Source organism: Aspergillus pseudodeflectus, assembly GCF_044049435.1.
Source record: "Aspergillus pseudodeflectus strain CBS 756.74 chromosome Unknown BJX68scaffold_63, whole genome shotgun sequence".
Classification (NCBI taxonomy): domain Eukaryota; kingdom Fungi; phylum Ascomycota; class Eurotiomycetes; order Eurotiales; family Aspergillaceae; genus Aspergillus; species Aspergillus pseudodeflectus.
The window spans coordinates 59,038-75,208 of record NW_027263839.1 but is presented as its reverse complement, the minus strand read 5'-3'; the positions used below and the strand labels follow the sequence as shown (position 1 = coordinate 75,208).

The following is a 16,171-nucleotide window of genomic DNA, read 5'->3' as shown; positions in this document are numbered from 1 at the left end:
TTCAATTCCTGCCGTTGCTGAATATCCGGCTTTGAGTGGGCCGTGATTGGACGGGGTATGTCACGTGTTATTAATCAGCACTCTATACTCACGTGATACTACATTACCACCCAAAAGGGAAATGTCTGCATCACCATCCATACATCATTATCAAATTTTTAGTTTTGGTTAGATTTGGCTGTTAAGATGGCTGGGGATGATTTGGCTGCAGGCTCAAGGTAAGAATTACAATACGGCCGTGGTAAATTGTCTAACGAAATCAGCTTAGAGACCTACTCAACACTACTACAATGGATGAAATCTCACGGCGGAGATCTCCATGAGAATGTCCAAATCACCTACAATGAGCGACAAGGAACACATATACGTGTCTTAAAGGAGGGCGTGCCAAGCAACACACATATAGTCAAGACCCCAGTCGCGACTACCATGTCGTATTTCAACGCCATTGACCATCGTGTGGGCGATGTCCATTTCCCCTCTCATGAGGTCAAACTTCCCCATTCATTTGTGGAAGCTGCTGGGCCTGAAGAACTAGCCATATTTTTCTTGATAGGCCAGTATCTACGAGGGCCCGAGAGCTTCTGGCATCCGTATCTCCGGACACTTCCTCAGCCGGGGGCCTTGACTACCCTCCCTTATTATGAGGAGGAAGATGATTTGGAATGGCTGGAAGGGACGAGCTTAGTGCAGGCGAGGAAGCAGAAGGTTGCACAGCTTAGAGAGAAGTATGAGGCTTCGTACGGTGAACTCCAAAAGGCTGGTGTTGAGGGCAGTGAGAAGTACTCATGGTAAGGGTTCCATTCACTTTTTTGAAATATATCAATACTGATAAGTAGAAGGGACCTATACCTTTGGGCATCGACTATCTTTGTCTCCCGAGCATTTTCAGCAAAAGTGCTTTCTGGCGTGGTCCCTGAACATGGACTGCCCGAAGAGAATGTCTCTGTCCTCCTCCCCTTCATCGACATTCTGAACCATCGACCATTAGCGAAGGTCGAATGGCGTGCTGGAAAAGAAAACGTTGACTTCGTCATCCTGGAAGACGTCCCGGCAGAACAAGAAATTGCGAACAATTACGGCCCTCGCAACAACGAGCAGTGTGAGTTGCAACACATTCTCCTTGCATATCCCAGCTAACGCGAACAGTAATGATGAACTACGGTTTTTGTCTCCCAGATAACCCCTGCGACTACCGTACTGTCGCTTTACGAGCACCACCGGGGAGCCCCCTCCAAGTTGTGCGCGAGCAGCAACGACAGCTATTCCCCAATATGAACACAGACAGCGAGGACCCTTACTACGTGTTCAACATCTTCTATCCCCTTCTAGCACCGGGTACTCCCATGGAACACTCAATATTCTCGCCGGCCCTCTTCAACGCAGTCTCAATTCTAGCCGCAAGCCAGCGCGAACTGGAAGCATTGGAAGTATCAGAGCACGAAATCCGAATCTCAAATGCATACGGCAACTCTCGGGCCGCTCTTGCAGCCATTAGCCAGATAATCATCGAGCTGATTACACATATCGTGAGACTGAGGTCTTCTGGACCCGGCTCACGAGAGCCAGCGAATCTCAAACAGACGCACGCAAAGATTTACCGCGACAGCCAGATCAGACTATCCGAGTCTGCTCTTGTCATCGCGGCTTGGAGCCTGAAGCGTGCACGCGTTCACGGCCTAAGAGGAGACTGGGAGGGAACGAAACGTCTTCTCGGAGAGCACATGGCCCGCATTCCCAAGGGAAAGTTCCCAGACGCAGTACAATCCCGTATCCAAGTCAGAATACTGGAACGGCCGTCTATTCTCACGGCAACTGGCGAGCTGTTTTCATTCGATGAGCTACTTAGCCTCCTACCGGATGAAGTACGGAAGCATTGCCAAGAATGTTCTAGCACTGTTCTCAAGAACGCCTCGCGCAATATTCCAGCCCTTAGAGGCATCACAGCGCAGGCATCGCCGTTCAGATTCCCACTATTCGTCTGTTTCGTGGTCGCAGTTCATATCACGAATAGACACAAGCATGACATAGGGTCTGGAGAAAGCCATAGCTTCCTCCCTCCGCGGCTCTCTCAGTGGGCTAGCTTCATGCTCGATCATTATCTCCCTCCACCAGACGATGTTGCATGGGCAGTTGAAGATGAAGGCGACGAGACCTTGCTCGGCGAGTTCGACGAAGTCCTCGAAACAATGCGTGCGCAGAACTCTGAGATATTCTCCAAGCTGGAACCATTCACTGGCGGGTGGCAAGGAGATGCCTGGTGGCTCTCGCCCAACTGGGTACGCTGGGCGTGGATGATGACGGAGCAGGAATGCGTGCAGGCCCCAGAGGACCCACTGGCACTATTATCTTCTGAAGGCTCCGGGAACGTAATGTTATCAACGGAGACGTACTTGTATATACCACAACCTTGAGAGTGAGGCGGTGCTCTCAGTAGCATGAAGAATCAAATCTCAGGGAAATACCCCTTCAATAACGCTCTCATCTCCTCGCTCTGTGCCAGCCCAACAACCCTCTTTATATCCTCCTCATCATGCGGCCTAAACCCCTTTTCTAGGAATAGCTGCGCGATCTGAACATTGTCACAGTCAACAGCAAATCCCAGCGGGTGCTCGCCGCTCTGAGTCTCCTCCCGTCTCTTCTCCTTCCACAAGTCCACACCCCCATTATCAAGCAAAACCCTCATCATTGCCATCATTTCAGTCCCCTTCATATAGCTAATATACTCCCACGGATCGTCATATCCGTGATACCAGTTGAGTATAATATCCAGACTCGCACCAGCCTTTAACAAAGCCTCGGCAATCTCAACCTTCCATACAAGGATCGCGTACCCCAGCGGCGTGTTACTCCGTAATTCGGACTCATAACTGTCTGAGTCACTCATGTCTTCGAGCTGCGGTTTATACTCTAATAGAGCTTTGACAGCATCTAAATCGCTCGTCACCAAGGTCAGGGAGAGGAGAGGCACTCCCTTGTCGGTTGTAGATGGATCAGCACCGAGTGAGAGAAGGTAGGACATTGCAGCTGGGTAGGGGGTTGGTGTTGTGCATGTTATTAGGAGAGTGTTTAGGCGGTGTCGCGCTCTTTCGCTCTGCTGTGTCTGTCCCGGGTGTAGATGTTCTTTCTGCGCGGTCCTGCGTAATGATTCGAGGATAAGGCCTGGGGATGCATGTGCCTCAGTTATAAGTGTTTCAACGGTATTGTTTTGCATGAGTGCTTCTCGAAGTAGCTCGTTCCAGCTCTCTGGGGTGGCTGTCAGTGTTGCTGACATAGACTCTGAACAGGGGGCGCACTCGAGACAAGAAATATCTTCTGCAAGTTTTGTTTATTCGAAGTGGCAACGGCAAAATTGGGGGCAAGATGCTCGAAGATGAGTCGGTGGATTTCAATGGGGAGATCGTCCCACGACATGGTTGGGTTTAGGAGCACGGTAGAAAGGGGTGTAAGTTGTTGTGCCAGAAAGTGTAATGAGGTCGGTTACAATACGACCAGCGTCCGTAGAGCTCGAACTGGAGAAACTTGGCGTCCGCACACTGGATATACTTGTGCCTTAGAAGATTTGCTCATAATCAAAGGCATCATTCGTCTAATCAACTATCGTACAAGACTCTGCAGACAGAAAAGACCACTTCAGTCTCCGAGCAGTTATATCCTCATAGACAAATGCAATGCACATGCAAGAACAGCAACCAGTCATAAAACGCCACTAGATCAATCGTATAATTTCCGTCATTCAGCATCAGCGCAATGTCCAAGCCAAGTGGAAAACAAGAAAAAAAAAATTGAACCGAGTGCCGCCGCTCAAGGCCACCGTTTAAACCTATCCAACAGGCCGTATTCGCTGTGCTCCTTGTCGTCGCGTTGGGATATACAATGCCATGCAGTCAAATAGTGTACATCATCATTATCATCATCATGAATGTTGTTTGTTGCTGGGTTTCGTTGGGAATCAAGTTAGAAAAGAGAGAGAGAGAGAGAGAGAGAGAGAGAGAGAGAAAGAAAGAGTATCCGGTTAACGTTATCACTGAGGTTTTCTGCTGGGGACTAGAATCTCGACCAGACCCTCGTCTTCCTCATCACTGCTGTCGTTCTGGTCGTCGCCGTATGTGGAATGGCCCATCCGTGAGCTTCGGAAGTTCTTATACTGCCCGGGCCCGAGTTCCGGGTATCCCAGCGACTCGTTGAGGATGGCTTCTTCCTCTTCGTCGGAGTCCATCAAGTGCGAATCCATCGATGGACCCACCATTTCGCCCATGTCATCGTCATCGTCGTCGACCTCGAGCGGCACGCGCTCTCTCCGTTGGCTCGTTCCCATCAAATCGTTGTCATCATCAGAGGAGCAGGTAGAGAACGAGTCTGACGTGTTGAACCCAGTGTCAGGGAAGGTTGGCGACGCGACGTTACCCGAAGGGAAGTCAGAGGAATGACCTCCTCCCTCGTTCAGGCCGGTACTCGCAAAGGAGTCAGACGGCCACTGAAACTCCGTACTCCCGTGGGATTGCTCCTCATCTCTGTGCTCGCCACCTTCCGCATTTTCAGCCGCCTGTTTCTGAGCGGCAAGTCGTGCAGCGAGCTGTCTCCGCGCTCGAGATGGACCAGTACTAAGGGGAGCTGGAGGCGGAGCAATGATTGGAATTGGCTGACTTGATGCCTGTGAGTTTCAAGTAAGTAAACAATCGTCCGTATGATAGGATGCTCAGAGGCGTGTGGATGAAACATGACTAGAGCAATGATGACAATAAAGAACGTTTGCAACCCACCCAAATATAAGAGTAGACAACCAACAAGATGAACAGGAAGATGAAGAACGAGAATTGAGCGGAACTGCTCTGAAAGTGGCTCTTAAAGCTCTCAAATCAAAAGTACCACTTCTGTTATCATGGACCGACCTCTTTGGCCGCTGACAGCAAACAACCGAATACATGCAGTAACAGAAAGAATACCGGGGTATCGAAAAGCAAAGCATATAGATGACAGCGTAAAAGACAATCAAATATCACGCATCTCAACGTCATGGGAAGGATTATCACCTACATTTTCAGTGCCGCCTTCTGTGGACTGCTGTTCGAGTAGATGTCGGTCATCTTGGTCCTCCATATCCTCGTCTTCGTCGTCGTCACTTGAGCTGGCGAATCCGCTTAGTAGTGAGTTGCCTCCTGTGCCGAATGCTCCACCGGACACACTGCCTTGGTTGGCCATGTCGAATCCTTGGAAGTTCGAGTTTCCAGCCATTCCGTTCAGTCCGGCTTCGGCCAGGGCTGAAGATTGACCATTACCCAGCATGCCCTGGCGATGTCCGATAGAAATATCGGGGCGCACGCCGCCGAGGATCGCGTTGTCACGCTCTCTAGTCTCGGAAAGCGTTCGCTCCACGTAATCTATCCATTCTGGGTTGAGCACGCTGTCCATGACTGTGGGAGAAAGCAGCTCGGGAGGGTGGCGCTCGCTGAATTTGACAACTTCCTCAGCAATGAGAGTCAAATGTCCCATGTAACCGAGTCGGATTCGCTTGGCCTGTTGAGTCTCATCGCTTCGTTTTTGGCCGTCAAAGATTGTTTGAGTGATTTTGCCGGTCTCAAAAACGTCGATGGCTAGGATTCGATTGTATCCGCGATCCATAGGGCCGTTGAAAACTTGTTGGATGACGTCGTAGACAACATTGTGAAGGAAATTGTTCCAAGGAAAACGGAAGAAGAAGTCCTAGAACAGAATATTGTCAGCAACCTTCAGATGAAGGGTGTGGAAGTCGGCTTACCAAAATCGTCGGCACAACTCGGTTTTCAACAAACATTATCTTCAGATAGTCTCCAACAACGGGTTGGCCGTTGATATCCAATTGAATATCTGGATGTAAGGGTTGCGGTGCATCTCCTGTAGTGCCTCGTGCGGAGTGTGTCTCAGGCACATTTTCCGTCGGCTCTGTAGCCTTAGTTGCTTGATCAGGAGCATCAGCTCTTTCAGGGGTAGCCCCATTGTTTTGTTCCTTGGAAGCAAACAGAGGAGCAGGGATGGCATCCAGATTGGAGGACATAGGGGCGGAGGCTGGAACTGGTTCTTGCTTAGTAGCAGACTCGTCGGAGTTTGATTCCGAAGGTTTTTGATTTTCGTCATTGCTTGGAGTGGAGTCGAGCGACACAGCACCAATCTGCGCAGCAAGCTCATCTGTAGCCGAGAGAGGCTCAGATGGAGGCGTGCTCGACTGGATGATGTGTGGCTGTTCCTGCTCCTTGAGTTCTGCCTGTGCTGCCTTCTCCTGAGGTTGCTTTGATGCAGCAACAGCTGACGTTGACGCGGACTCGGACTCCTTATGGCCCGTTTCTTTCTCCTTGTCTACAAGGACAGTTGATGAGCTGACATCCTCAAACCCTTCATCACCCGCATTTGCCCCCTCGTAGTCCCTGGAGTCTTCTGGGGAGGCGAATCCCCCAATAGAGCCATTGACAAAGTCAACCGTAGAGTCGTTGCCATCGAAAGTCGAGTTACCATCATTACGTTGACCAAACGCGCCTTCTTTTACGATTCTTTCGCGTTCGGCATCCCTTTGAAGCACGTATTCGTCGCTCCCTGGCTCGTTCAAAAGTCCCATGTTGCTGCAATGAAGTAACTCCGCCATGAGCTCGCATGTCTTGAACCTATCGAAACCCAGCGGCTCAATTTTGGCGCCCCAAGCAGAATTAAGTTGTCCTCGCTCAACGGTCTTCATCTTTCCCCCCTCGGTAATGGTATGCTTAGAGCTCTGAATCAATGCCATAAAGTCGGGTATATGTTTGGCAAAGACGCGAAGCAGAGAGCCGAGATAAATAGGATCGTACATTGACGGCATTAGATCGGGGCTATTGAGGTGCTCCGGATCGTAATCGGAATTATTTTTCCGGATAACTTCAATGACGATTCCAACACCAACAGTCAGAGGATTCCCACCCTGTAGCATCGCCTTAACAAGGCTCTCCACGCAAGGTACGGAGACCAGTTGACGAGTCAGGCTGTTAGGACCAATACAAGATTGGTCATTCTGTGTTGCGTTGGCGGATATGGTGATGATAGCCTTCAGAAAATCGCCGGCGGAAGTCTGGACGGAACCCGGCCATTCAGGCGAAAGGAAAGAGAGCAATTTGGGTATTAGATCCTGCGTTTTGAGCCACTAGATAATGCGAGTTAGATAAGACAGATTCATCCGGGCTGTATGCGCTTACATCAACAATGCCCTGACCACCTTCGGCCCTTTCCAGGCTGATCAACTTCAAAAGAAGGTCCATAACCATGGGGTTGTCGACATGCTGCAGGATTGCCGGGACGATATCATCCATTGACTTCAAAAGTTCTAGCATCTCGCCTGTTTTCTTGTCCAGGAGTGTTTCGTTCACTTTCGTGAAATAACTCGCCTGGATGGGATCCAGAGGTGCTGGCCGACGGATGAATCCCCAGAAACCGCGCAAATATTCTGGGTTTGCCATTATAGAGTCCAAGATTGACCAAACCTCGGACGAGAGGACCTCACACGCGATATACGCTCGCTTCAGGCGTTCCTTCTCCGCTCGCTCTAGATCTTCGGGGTCCAACAAGGATTTGAGGGGGTCACCTTTCTTCTCTGTGGCGCAAACATCGTTTTTAGCATCATCATTACTTGGGGTATCTTGGTCATCGTCATCGTCGTTATCATCCACCAGACTAGGGGCAACCACATAGTCCATTAGCTTCTTCAGGACATCATCCTCACGTAGGTATTCTATAAGTTTCGTGTTGAGTTGCTTGAGCTCTTGTATTAGCTCGGACTCGTCTAACAGCTCTTCAAGGCTGACATCAGGCTTGTCCAGAAGAGAGTCGATAGTGGAGATACTCGAATATCCCCCGAAGCGCCAGAACATATTGAAGTATATAAGCGTAAAAATCGAGTCATGGAAAAGTAAGGGTAAGTCGCAAAGCCTTTTCGGCTGTAGTTTTTACCCAGGCTTTGTTGTCGAAAAGCTGCAAGGGTGTAAGGCGGAGGAGGTGGGGAAGGGATGGAGTCTCCAGAGTTTCGCGGGTGATCGCGCAAGCTTGAAGTTGTGGGTAATAGACTGTATTTCCGGGCGCTGCTAGCGGTTGAGGCTGATCGGAGGCTGTTTTATCACGGGAAAAGAGGATCGTTCGACTGCTGGTAGGACGATATGGATGCTAGTCGGTGATTTATGCCCTGCCAGAGCGTCCAGGCGCTGCAAAGGAGGAGTCCAGTCAGCGATGATATTCAAGGCGAAGCGTCATATCACGAGACAAGTCACGGTATTCTTAACAGTCAGGATTCGTAGGATTCGGCCTCCGAGTATGCCAGAAGAGCAGGGGTTGGCAGTGCTTGGGGCTGGCGGATAGAAGGGCACTTGACATAATTGCGTGGGGAGGGAAAACAACCGCACACAAGCGGCACACGTACCTGCAACGAGCTCGGGAAATGAGGAAAGCAAGCTGTGGTTGATCCCACGCGGATATCGTGAATCACACTCGTGGCCCTGACGCACGGCACGAGACCAAATGGTCAATTTAGGGAGGGGGAGACTGCCAGTCAACAACACTGGACAGAAAGTAAGGCTGGCGGGCTGACGTTCGGCGAGGAACGTCGCTTGTTGTCTGTTGGAGCGTCTGGATCGACCGGCAACTGTGATCCTGGACAGCGGGCGAGATACCCAACAAGCCCAATCGCAGGAGCGGAGGAAAGCTCAAATGAAATAATTAACGGCGAGACAGAGGATCAGAGGAGGAGTGAATAATCCGAGGGGTAGGACCGCGACCGATTGTTTCAAGTGTGTCCGCAGAACAGTGGACTGCGGAGTGGGTAACTTCCAAGTTAACTGGCCGGTATTCAGTATTATTAATATAGATCAGGCTGCGAACTACAACAACAGATTCAAGAAGAGCCGCGTATAGATTCAAATAGTTCCACAGGGATCTTATCGAATCTCTGACGAAAGCCAAATCGAAAGACTGGCCTGGTACAGGGCTGGCCGCTGGCGAGCACGCATCTTTGGTGATAAGCCCTGGCGCCTAAGGCAGCAGGGACGACCATAGTAGGTAAAGCTGCAGTGCCGCTCTAGCAGGCGCCCACCTACCATAACAGGGAAAGCCCAGTGAAGTCTCAGCCGCAACCTAGGTACACACTCCTTGACTGCCACCCTTTACTTTTCACAAACCTCTGTTGTTATAAACATGAATCGACTATTTGGCACGAAGAATGCGGCCCCAAAGCCCACACTCGACGGCGCTATCTCAAACGTAAGGCCACCTTATCTCCGCCCCTCCGAGCAGCCTCAAACCACAGCCTGCCCGTCGCATCTTCGATAAACTAATTGATGCTACTTAGGTCGATAACAGGATCGCTAGTATCGATGTCAAGCTCGCAGCCCTAAACTCTGAGCTCGCCTCCTACCAGTCCAAACTCGCGAAAATGCGCGATGGCCCCGGCAAGAATGCAATCAAACAAAAGGCACTTAAGGTTTTGCAGCGCCGTAAACAATATGAAGGCCAGCGAGAGCAACTATCTCAACAGTCTTGGAATATGGAGCAAGCAGGCATGATGCAGGATAATCTTAAGAACGTGATGACGACGGTCGATGCGATGAAAACAACCACGAAGACTCTCAAGAAGCAGTATGGCAATATCGACATTGACAAGATCGAGCGAATGCAGGATGAAATGGCAGACCTTATGGAGATGGGAAATGAGATTCAAGAGAGCATATCGCGGGCGTACGATATTCCAGACGATGTGGACGAGGCGGAGCTCGATGCTGAGTTGGAAGCTCTGGGTGAAGAAAGTCTGTTCGAAAGCTCGATGGCCGAGAGTGCGGTACCCAGCTTCATGCAAGACGAGGTGGCGCCGCCTCAGTTCATCGATGAGCCTCCGGAGCCCGCAAAGGTCAAGGAGCCTGCCTCTGGATTGGGCTGATTATGAGGAATTCAAGCCAGCTGTTGATAATATTGGAGCACCGGAATTCAGATGCTTGTTAGCTCAGCCTATGATGGTAGCCGTTCTATATTGCCCATCTGCCCTGCTCTTGAGTATGTTTTGAGGTTGTGCATTCTCGCAACGGTGTAGACCAAATGTCACTGTGGACTCGTGGAAGACCATGCCAGTGGTCGCAAGGCGGCCTCTCCGCAGATCCCCCACTCGACAACCCCACATGGAACATCACCAAACAACCACTCTTCCAATCTTCATCTCCTCCGAGGACGTAACTCTCCTCTCAATCCACAACCATGGCCGTCAACTACAACCCCGAAGACGTCCAAAAGACGATAGACAAACATGTCGAAGCCGGAAACCTGCACACGGGCTGGGAAGAACTCTGGGCCCAGGGCGACAGCATCACGCTCCCCTGGGACAAGCACAAGCCCAACCCAACCCTGGAGGAAGTCCTAACAACCAAACGAGCGATTATAGGCGGACCTCTTGCTTACAGTACTGAGGGAGATGGGTCAAAGACGAGGAAGAAGGCTCTCGTGCCGGGATGCGGGAGAGGGGTTGATGTGCTCCTCCTCGCGAGCTTCGGGTACGACGCGTACGGATTGGAATACAGCCAGAGTGCGATAGAAAATTGTCGGCAGGAGGAACAGACTGCTGAGCAAAAGTATCCTGTGAGAGATGCAGAGATTGGCAAGGGGACGGTTACCTGGGTTCAGGGGGACTTTTTTGAAGAGGGATGGCTGGAGGGGCTTGGGTTGAGTAGAAATAGTTTCGATTTTATATATGATTATACGGTGAGTTTCTTGACTTCTGGTACCTACAGAGATCTAATGGGAGCCAGTTCTTTTGCGCATTACCTCCCTCACTGCGCCCGGCTTGGGCTCTACGGCACACACAGCTCCTGGCCCCTTCGCCGCAGGGCAACCTGGTCTGTCTCGAGTTTCCGCGGCACAAGGATCCCCTACAGCATGGCCCCCCATACAGCAGCCCATCTGAGGCCTATATGGAGCATCTGAGCCATCCTGGTGAGGAGCTTGCCTACGACGCGAAAGGGCGTATCAAGAGCGATCCTCTCCGCGAGACTAGTCCTTTCGGTCTAGAACGCGTGGCCTACTGGCAGCCAGCCAAAACGCATGATTTCGGTACGAGCGAGGATGGAGAGGTATTCGACCGGGTTTCAATCTGGAGACGTCGATAGTGCGTCACGCAAACGGGATTCTTGGGCTTCAGAGCGCCAAGCAGACTATTTGTAGCTTAAAATCCGGCACGTGTCTTGGCACTCGCCATACTCCAGACCAGATATTTGAGAATTGGCATTGCTTTGCAGGCGCAAGGACCTTGGGAATTAATCTCGGCAAGACACTAAATGCCGGCCATAGCTTTTACCCTCCTACCTTAACCTTGTTGCCTGTTTCGGGCGAGACCGGGACATTTAAGGCTAGAGCTAAGCAATTGCCCACAAACTCAACTTCTGACGTTTCCCCGACTGATCGACGGAAACTCCTCATCGGACAGCCATTCCGGCCTAGAACAACACTGCCTCACCTGCTTGCCTCAATCGCAACCTCAGTCTCGCCATCTTTCACCATGAACTGCCCCTCACGAACTGACGATACCCTGCAACACCCTGGCTGGAACCAGAACCCACCCCCGCTCAATGCCGACTCAACCACGCGGGAAGACTTTAACGGCATGGCCAATTCCAAGGTCTATCGGGGGAACACACCAGAAGGGGGAGGGGAAGGGTCTATGTCAATTATAGAACGGTCAAGCCCCAGCGACGGGGACGAGCCAGATCGCAAGGCAAGCTCCGGGGGCGGGGCGGTGCCCTCTGTTTTCTCCGGCCATCAACGCCAGAGAAACAGTAGCGAACCGCCTCGCCATCCTCCAAAATCTTTATCCCCCTCTTCTTTCTCGACCAGAATCCTACAGAGTATCGTCAAGTTTGGCCGATTTGTTGGGCCGGGTTTTCTGATTGCTGTCGCTTATATCGATCCGGGCAACTATGCGACTGATGTCGCTGCCGGTGCGGAGTATCGATACGCGCTGCTCTTTATTGTTCTTTTGTCGAATATCTTTGCGATATTCTTGCAGTCGCTGTGTATCAAGCTTGGCACAGTGACAGGGTTGAATCTCGCAGAGAATTGCCGCGAGCACCTGCCCAAGTGGTTAGTTCTGACGCTCTACGTGTTTGCGGAGGCAGCTATCGTGGCCACGGATATTGCAGAGGTATGAAACCCCATAAGCCTTGTTGCTCATGTTGTCTAACATATGTGCAGGTCGTCGGATCCGCAATTGCTCTCAATCTTCTGCTCCATATCCCGCTCGTCGCAGGCTGCGCCATAACACTTGCAGACGTCCTCTTCATCCTGATCTTCTACAGGCCCAATGGCTCAATGTGGGGTCTACGTCTATTTGAGTTTTTCGTCATGGGCCTCGTGCTAGGCGTTGTGATCTGCTTTTGTATCCAGCTCTCACTCATTCAAGAACAATCCGTCGGAGACGTATTCCGAGGCTACCTCCCCTCATCCGCTATAGTCCAATCAACCGGGTCCGCTACCCCCGCCTCTCTCTTACTCCCTCGAAATGCATGAGCTACACTACTAATGGATTGTTTCTAGCCTCTATCAAAGCTGCGGAATCCTCGGCGCAACCGTCATGCCGCACTCCATGTTCCTAGGCAGCGGCATCGTGCAAGCCCGCCTGCGCGAATTCGACATCACAAGCGGCTACATCCCGCCAACCGTCTACACAGGCAGCACAAACGGTGTCGTTGAATACCGCCCCTCCCTCTCTGCTATCCGCGGCTGCATGAAATATTCCATCATTGAGCTCGCTCTCTCCCTCTTCACCTTTGCACTCTTCGTCAACAGTGCAATCCTCATCGTCGCAGGCGCCTCCCTCTACGGAACCCCCTCCGCAACCGACGACGCAGACCTCTTCGGCATCTACGACTTACTTTCTTCATCGATTTCCCCGGCCGCAGGCACGGTTTTTGCGCTAGCCCTTCTACTCTCGGGTCTGTCGGCGGGCATTGTATGCACGATGGCTGGGCAGATGGTTAGCGAGGGGATGTTGAATTGGAGTTTAAAGCCGTGGCTACGGAGACTTCTGACGCGTTCGATCAGTATCATTCCAAGTATCATCATCGCGGGCGCGGTGGGGCGGGATGGGTTGAACAAGACGCTGACGGCCAGCCAGGTTGTGCTTAGTGTCATTTTGCCATTCGTGAGTGCGCCGCTGGTGTATTTCACGTGTCGCAATCGATATATGACTGTGCCTGTTGAGAGGGTGCATGATGGTGACAGTTCCGGCGATGGGGATGGTGGGGTTGAGCGTGGGGAGGTGAAGATGGGCAATGGGCTGGTTGTTTCTGTGCTCGCTGTGGTTGTGTGGTTGGTAATTGCTGTTATGAATATTGCTTTACTTGTTCTGGTTGGGATGGGCAAAGCTTGAGATATCAATACCAGTCTGCTTGCAGAGATAATGATACAATAATCACAATTACACGGATTGATGAGTATGCAGGGTATATATTCGATATTCAAATGAATATAGGTAAAGTAATATGACACTTTGATGCAAATCATGATCTAATCAACCAAGGCAAAAATAAGAAGAAAAATGGACATCAAGAGCTAAAATCATGACTTGAACTGATCCTCCGTCACACCCTTACCCATAGCTGCAGTACTGCTCACACCGCCAGTGACCATCTTCAAAAGGTTGTCCACGTAGTTGGCGCCACTCCATTTCTGGTGCGTGACAACGTCGACACCCTGTTCCATCTCGGGCTCTTGGACGAGCTCTCCGTAGGCGCGCATGCCGTGCTGGGAGTACGCCTTGGCGAACTGATGTGTGATCAGGGCGGTGGTGTGCAGACCAGCCAGGGTGATGAACTGCCAGGAGTAGCCGAGGGCACCGAGGCGCTTGATGTAGGTCTCTTGCTCGTCGCGAGGCATGGCCTTCTTCCAGTTGAAGGAGGGAGACAGGTTGTATGCCAGCCTAGTTTGGTTAGTGTTTGTTGAGACCCATTATGATGACAGTGACTTACTTTTGCTCGGGCCAGACGGCGTGAACACCGTCAGCGAACTCCTTAGCCTGGGCGTAGTCGGGGAGCTTGCTCTCCATCCAGATCAGATCGGCGAACGGGGCATAGGCAACGGCGCGGTTAACGGCGCATTGAGTGCCACCTTGGTAGCGGTAGAAACCTTCACGGGTACGAGGAGACTCCCAGTTGAAGTAAATGTCCGTGCCAACAATGCGCTTGGCAATGGCACGCGCCTCGGAGTTGTTCTTGCCCTTGGCCGCCTTGAGGTAATCTTGGATATTCTTCTCCTTGTTGGGCAGCGGGCTCTTGTTGATAGCGTCGACGACAGCCTGGTCGAACAGCTTCAGGCCAGCTTTGGCAATCCACTCATCCTCAATGGCCTGTAGCTCCGCACCGTTCTTACCCGCTTGCTCCGCACTGACCATCAAATCATTGAGGGGCTGGATGTCGGGATTGGTCGAGCCGATGATGAAAGCATGATCACGGTGATCGATAGTAGAAGTGATGAGAGTGGCGGCTTCCGAGTCAGTTCGGGCAATAGCCAGGAGGTCGGTTCCTATAATTCGTTGTTAGCCGACGTGGCCCGCTTGTAACCGAAAGCGACAAATCACATACCCATGATGTCGGCCTGTGCACGGATAGCAACGAGACGGTTGATGTGCTCGCTGATGGGCACGAGAACCTTTCCGGCCATGTGACCGCACTTCTTGGTGCCAGGCGCCTGGTCCTCAATGTGAATACCAGCAGCTCCACGCTCCACAAACAGCTTCGTCAACTTCATGACGGCAGTAAGACCACCATGGCCAGTGTCGGCATCGGCGATGATGGGGCGCAGGTAATCAATATTGGCAACCTTGTGTCGCTGGTCCTTGGGGGTGGTGATGCGCTCCTCGCGCTGTTTTCGGTCATGGAAAAGCTGGGCCATGAACAGCTGGTTCACCTTGTTGGGCACGGTGTTCTATATTGGGGTCAGTCCACGCCCATGCTTTAATTTGGATGGAGTGCGCATACCATAGGGTAATCTGCAAGATCGGGAGAGGGTTCGTCGGTGGAAGAGGCAGTGGAGGAGCTTTGCCAGCCAGACACATAGACGGTGTCTAAAAACTTGGCCATCTGGGTGACCATTGTTGGCTCGAGGCAGCCATAGGTGAAACTAGCTTCTTTGTTCTATAGAAGGTCAGTAGCAGTACAGGCAGAGTCGTCAAAAAACAAACCTTGAAGTTGCGCTCCACAATCTGCCAGAGCTTCTTGGCCTGGACGTTTGAAGGGTAGTCAATCTTCAAGTTTCCACGCTTGGCCACGATCTGCTCTGCGGTAAAAGGACGCTTGGTGTGCCTCCATCGAGAGTCCTTCCACCAATTCTTCACAGCCTGGACGTCGTCCAAGTACTTCTGATCTTCGTCTTCGAGGTAGCCCATGATGGCGAAACTTTTAGGGGTGTATAGTGTACAATGCAATGCTGTCTCACTAGGAGAGGTAAGAGAAAAGTGAAGCACGCGACAGGGATGAGAGACGAGGGAGGGAAAGGAGGGAAGTAGAAAAGTAAAATCGACCCAGCTCAGAAGTTGAGAATCACAAGCCAAAAGCTAGGGACCAAAGCCATCATATATGAATGCCGTCACAGACGAGCAATCCACCCAAGTATGACTCTTTGGTCGGTAAACGCTCGGCTCAGCGGGACAGACAGGAAGACAAGGCGCCGCCGGCACATCTTCAACCGGGGAAATCTCGCAGTCGAGAGCAAGAGCAGCAAATAATTAGGTTCAGATAGTTCCCCGGTTCACAAGCCAGCTTCCGGGTATGTGAGTGGCCCATGTAGTTCGGAAGACAGGATCCAGGCTGCGCGAAGATCCTCGGTCTAAAGGACCTCTTCTGCCTGAGGCGCTTGCCACCGCCGCTTAACTTTTGGTCGTTGCCCCAGTCCCCGGTTCCCCAGAGAATTGATTCTATGGCTACTCAGTGGCACGAGGCCGATATAACTCCGTTTGCCATGCTGTTGAGGCGAGGGCAGCAGGACTCCTCAGTTAGCAATTGAGAGATGGAGGTGTAAAGTCATTTTGAGGAGAACAGAAGGTGAAACTGGTGGATGACGTCAATACATGTGATACGTGACAGTCCATGACACCAATGTACTCGCATTTTGCGGATTCTCAATCCGTATTTCTGTACGTAGGATACGCCTT

At 51.5% G+C, this 16,171-nt stretch overlaps 7 protein-coding genes across 7 annotated transcripts; 4 read left to right on the top strand and 3 right to left on the bottom strand.

Annotated features, from left to right (window-relative positions):
• Positions 1 to 186: 186 nt before the first annotated feature.
• Positions 187 to 2,414, top strand: BJX68DRAFT_271501 (SET domain protein; the record flags this gene model as incomplete). The annotated part of the gene is made up of 4 exons (XM_071046952.1): positions 187 to 218; positions 264 to 791; positions 843 to 1,102; positions 1,150 to 2,414. 4 exons carry the CDS (start codon positions 187 to 189, stop codon positions 2,412 to 2,414), a joined length of 2,085 nt encoding a protein of 694 aa, XP_070894198.1.
• Positions 2,415 to 2,446: 32 nt separating this feature from the next.
• On the bottom strand, positions 2,447 to 3,414 carry BJX68DRAFT_271500 (uncharacterized protein; the record flags this gene model as incomplete). Its single annotated transcript, XM_071046951.1, has 2 exons — positions 2,447 to 3,246; positions 3,297 to 3,414. The coding sequence occupies 2 exons, from the start codon at positions 3,412 to 3,414 to the stop codon at positions 2,447 to 2,449; spliced, it is 918 nt and encodes a 305-aa protein (XP_070894197.1).
• A 1,443-nt stretch (positions 3,415 to 4,857) lies between these two features.
• BJX68DRAFT_184465 (putative Sit4-associated protein) lies at positions 4,858 to 8,179 on the bottom strand. Its single transcript, XM_071037266.1, has 3 exons — positions 7,197 to 8,179; positions 5,759 to 7,144; positions 4,858 to 5,703 (listed from the first exon to the last, which is right to left on the bottom strand). The coding sequence occupies exons 1-3, from the start codon at positions 7,866 to 7,868 to the stop codon at positions 4,993 to 4,995; spliced, it is 2,769 nt and encodes a 922-aa protein (XP_070894196.1). The 5' UTR covers positions 7,869 to 8,179; the 3' UTR covers positions 4,858 to 4,992.
• Positions 8,180 to 9,180: 1,001 nt separating this feature from the next.
• Positions 9,181 to 9,919, top strand: BJX68DRAFT_271498 (putative SNF7 family protein (Cta1); the record flags this gene model as incomplete). Its single annotated transcript, XM_071046950.1, has 2 exons — positions 9,181 to 9,246; positions 9,335 to 9,919. The coding sequence occupies 2 exons, from the start codon at positions 9,181 to 9,183 to the stop codon at positions 9,917 to 9,919; spliced, it is 651 nt and encodes a 216-aa protein (XP_070894195.1).
• A 156-nt stretch (positions 9,920 to 10,075) lies between these two features.
• BJX68DRAFT_184406 (putative thiol methyltransferase) lies at positions 10,076 to 11,330 on the top strand. The gene is made up of 2 exons (XM_071037264.1): positions 10,076 to 10,731; positions 10,779 to 11,330. The coding sequence occupies exons 1-2, from the start codon at positions 10,231 to 10,233 to the stop codon at positions 11,133 to 11,135; spliced, it is 858 nt and encodes a 285-aa protein (XP_070894194.1). The 5' UTR covers positions 10,076 to 10,230; the 3' UTR covers positions 11,136 to 11,330.
• BJX68DRAFT_184407 (NRAMP family metal ion transporter) lies at positions 11,331 to 13,645 on the top strand. The gene is made up of 3 exons (XM_071037265.1): positions 11,331 to 12,166; positions 12,217 to 12,488; positions 12,559 to 13,645. Exons 1-3 carry the CDS (start codon positions 11,525 to 11,527, stop codon positions 13,391 to 13,393), a joined length of 1,749 nt encoding a protein of 582 aa, XP_070894193.1. The 5' UTR covers positions 11,331 to 11,524; the 3' UTR covers positions 13,394 to 13,645.
• On the bottom strand, positions 13,488 to 15,503 carry BJX68DRAFT_184378 (isocitrate lyase 1). Its single transcript, XM_071037262.1, has 5 exons — positions 15,203 to 15,503; positions 15,000 to 15,155; positions 14,604 to 14,946; positions 13,992 to 14,544; positions 13,488 to 13,942 (listed from the first exon to the last, which is right to left on the bottom strand). The coding sequence occupies exons 1-5, from the start codon at positions 15,404 to 15,406 to the stop codon at positions 13,582 to 13,584; spliced, it is 1,617 nt and encodes a 538-aa protein (XP_070894192.1). The 5' UTR covers positions 15,407 to 15,503; the 3' UTR covers positions 13,488 to 13,581.
• Positions 15,504 to 16,171: the final 668 nt, after the last annotated feature.

Bases quoted from the DNA above. Each gene is read 5' to 3' on its own strand.
- BJX68DRAFT_184406 (XM_071037264.1), top strand. From the start codon at position 10,231: ATGGCCGTCAACTACAACCCCGAAGACGTCCAAAAGACGATAGACAAA. The intron at 10,732-10,778 runs GTGAGTTTCTTG...AATGGGAGCCAG, and splicing joins ATTTTATATATGATTATACG to TTCTTTTGCGCATTACCTCC.
- BJX68DRAFT_184407 (XM_071037265.1), top strand. From the start codon at position 11,525: ATGAACTGCCCCTCACGAACTGACGATACCCTGCAACACCCTGGCTGG. The intron at 12,167-12,216 runs GTATGAAACCCC...ACATATGTGCAG, and splicing joins TGGCCACGGATATTGCAGAG to GTCGTCGGATCCGCAATTGC. The intron at 12,489-12,558 runs GTCCGCTACCCC...GATTGTTTCTAG, and splicing joins GCTATAGTCCAATCAACCGG to CCTCTATCAAAGCTGCGGAA.
- BJX68DRAFT_184378 (XM_071037262.1), bottom strand. From the start codon at position 15,406: ATGGGCTACCTCGAAGACGAAGATCAGAAGTACTTGGACGACGTCCAG. The intron at 15,156-15,202 runs GTTTGTTTTTTG...GACCTTCTATAG, and splicing joins TTGTGGAGCGCAACTTCAAG to AACAAAGAAGCTAGTTTCAC. The intron at 13,943-13,991 runs GTAAGTCACTGT...TAACCAAACTAG, and splicing joins GCCGTCTGGCCCGAGCAAAA to GCTGGCATACAACCTGTCTC.
- BJX68DRAFT_184465 (XM_071037266.1), bottom strand. From the start codon at position 7,868: ATGTTCTGGCGCTTCGGGGGATATTCGAGTATCTCCACTATCGACTCT. The intron at 7,145-7,196 runs GTAAGCGCATAC...CGCATTATCTAG, and splicing joins GTGGTCAGGGCATTGTTGAT to TGGCTCAAAACGCAGGATCT. The intron at 5,704-5,758 runs GTAAGCCGACTT...ATTCTGTTCTAG, and splicing joins GAGTTGTGCCGACGATTTTG to GACTTCTTCTTCCGTTTTCC.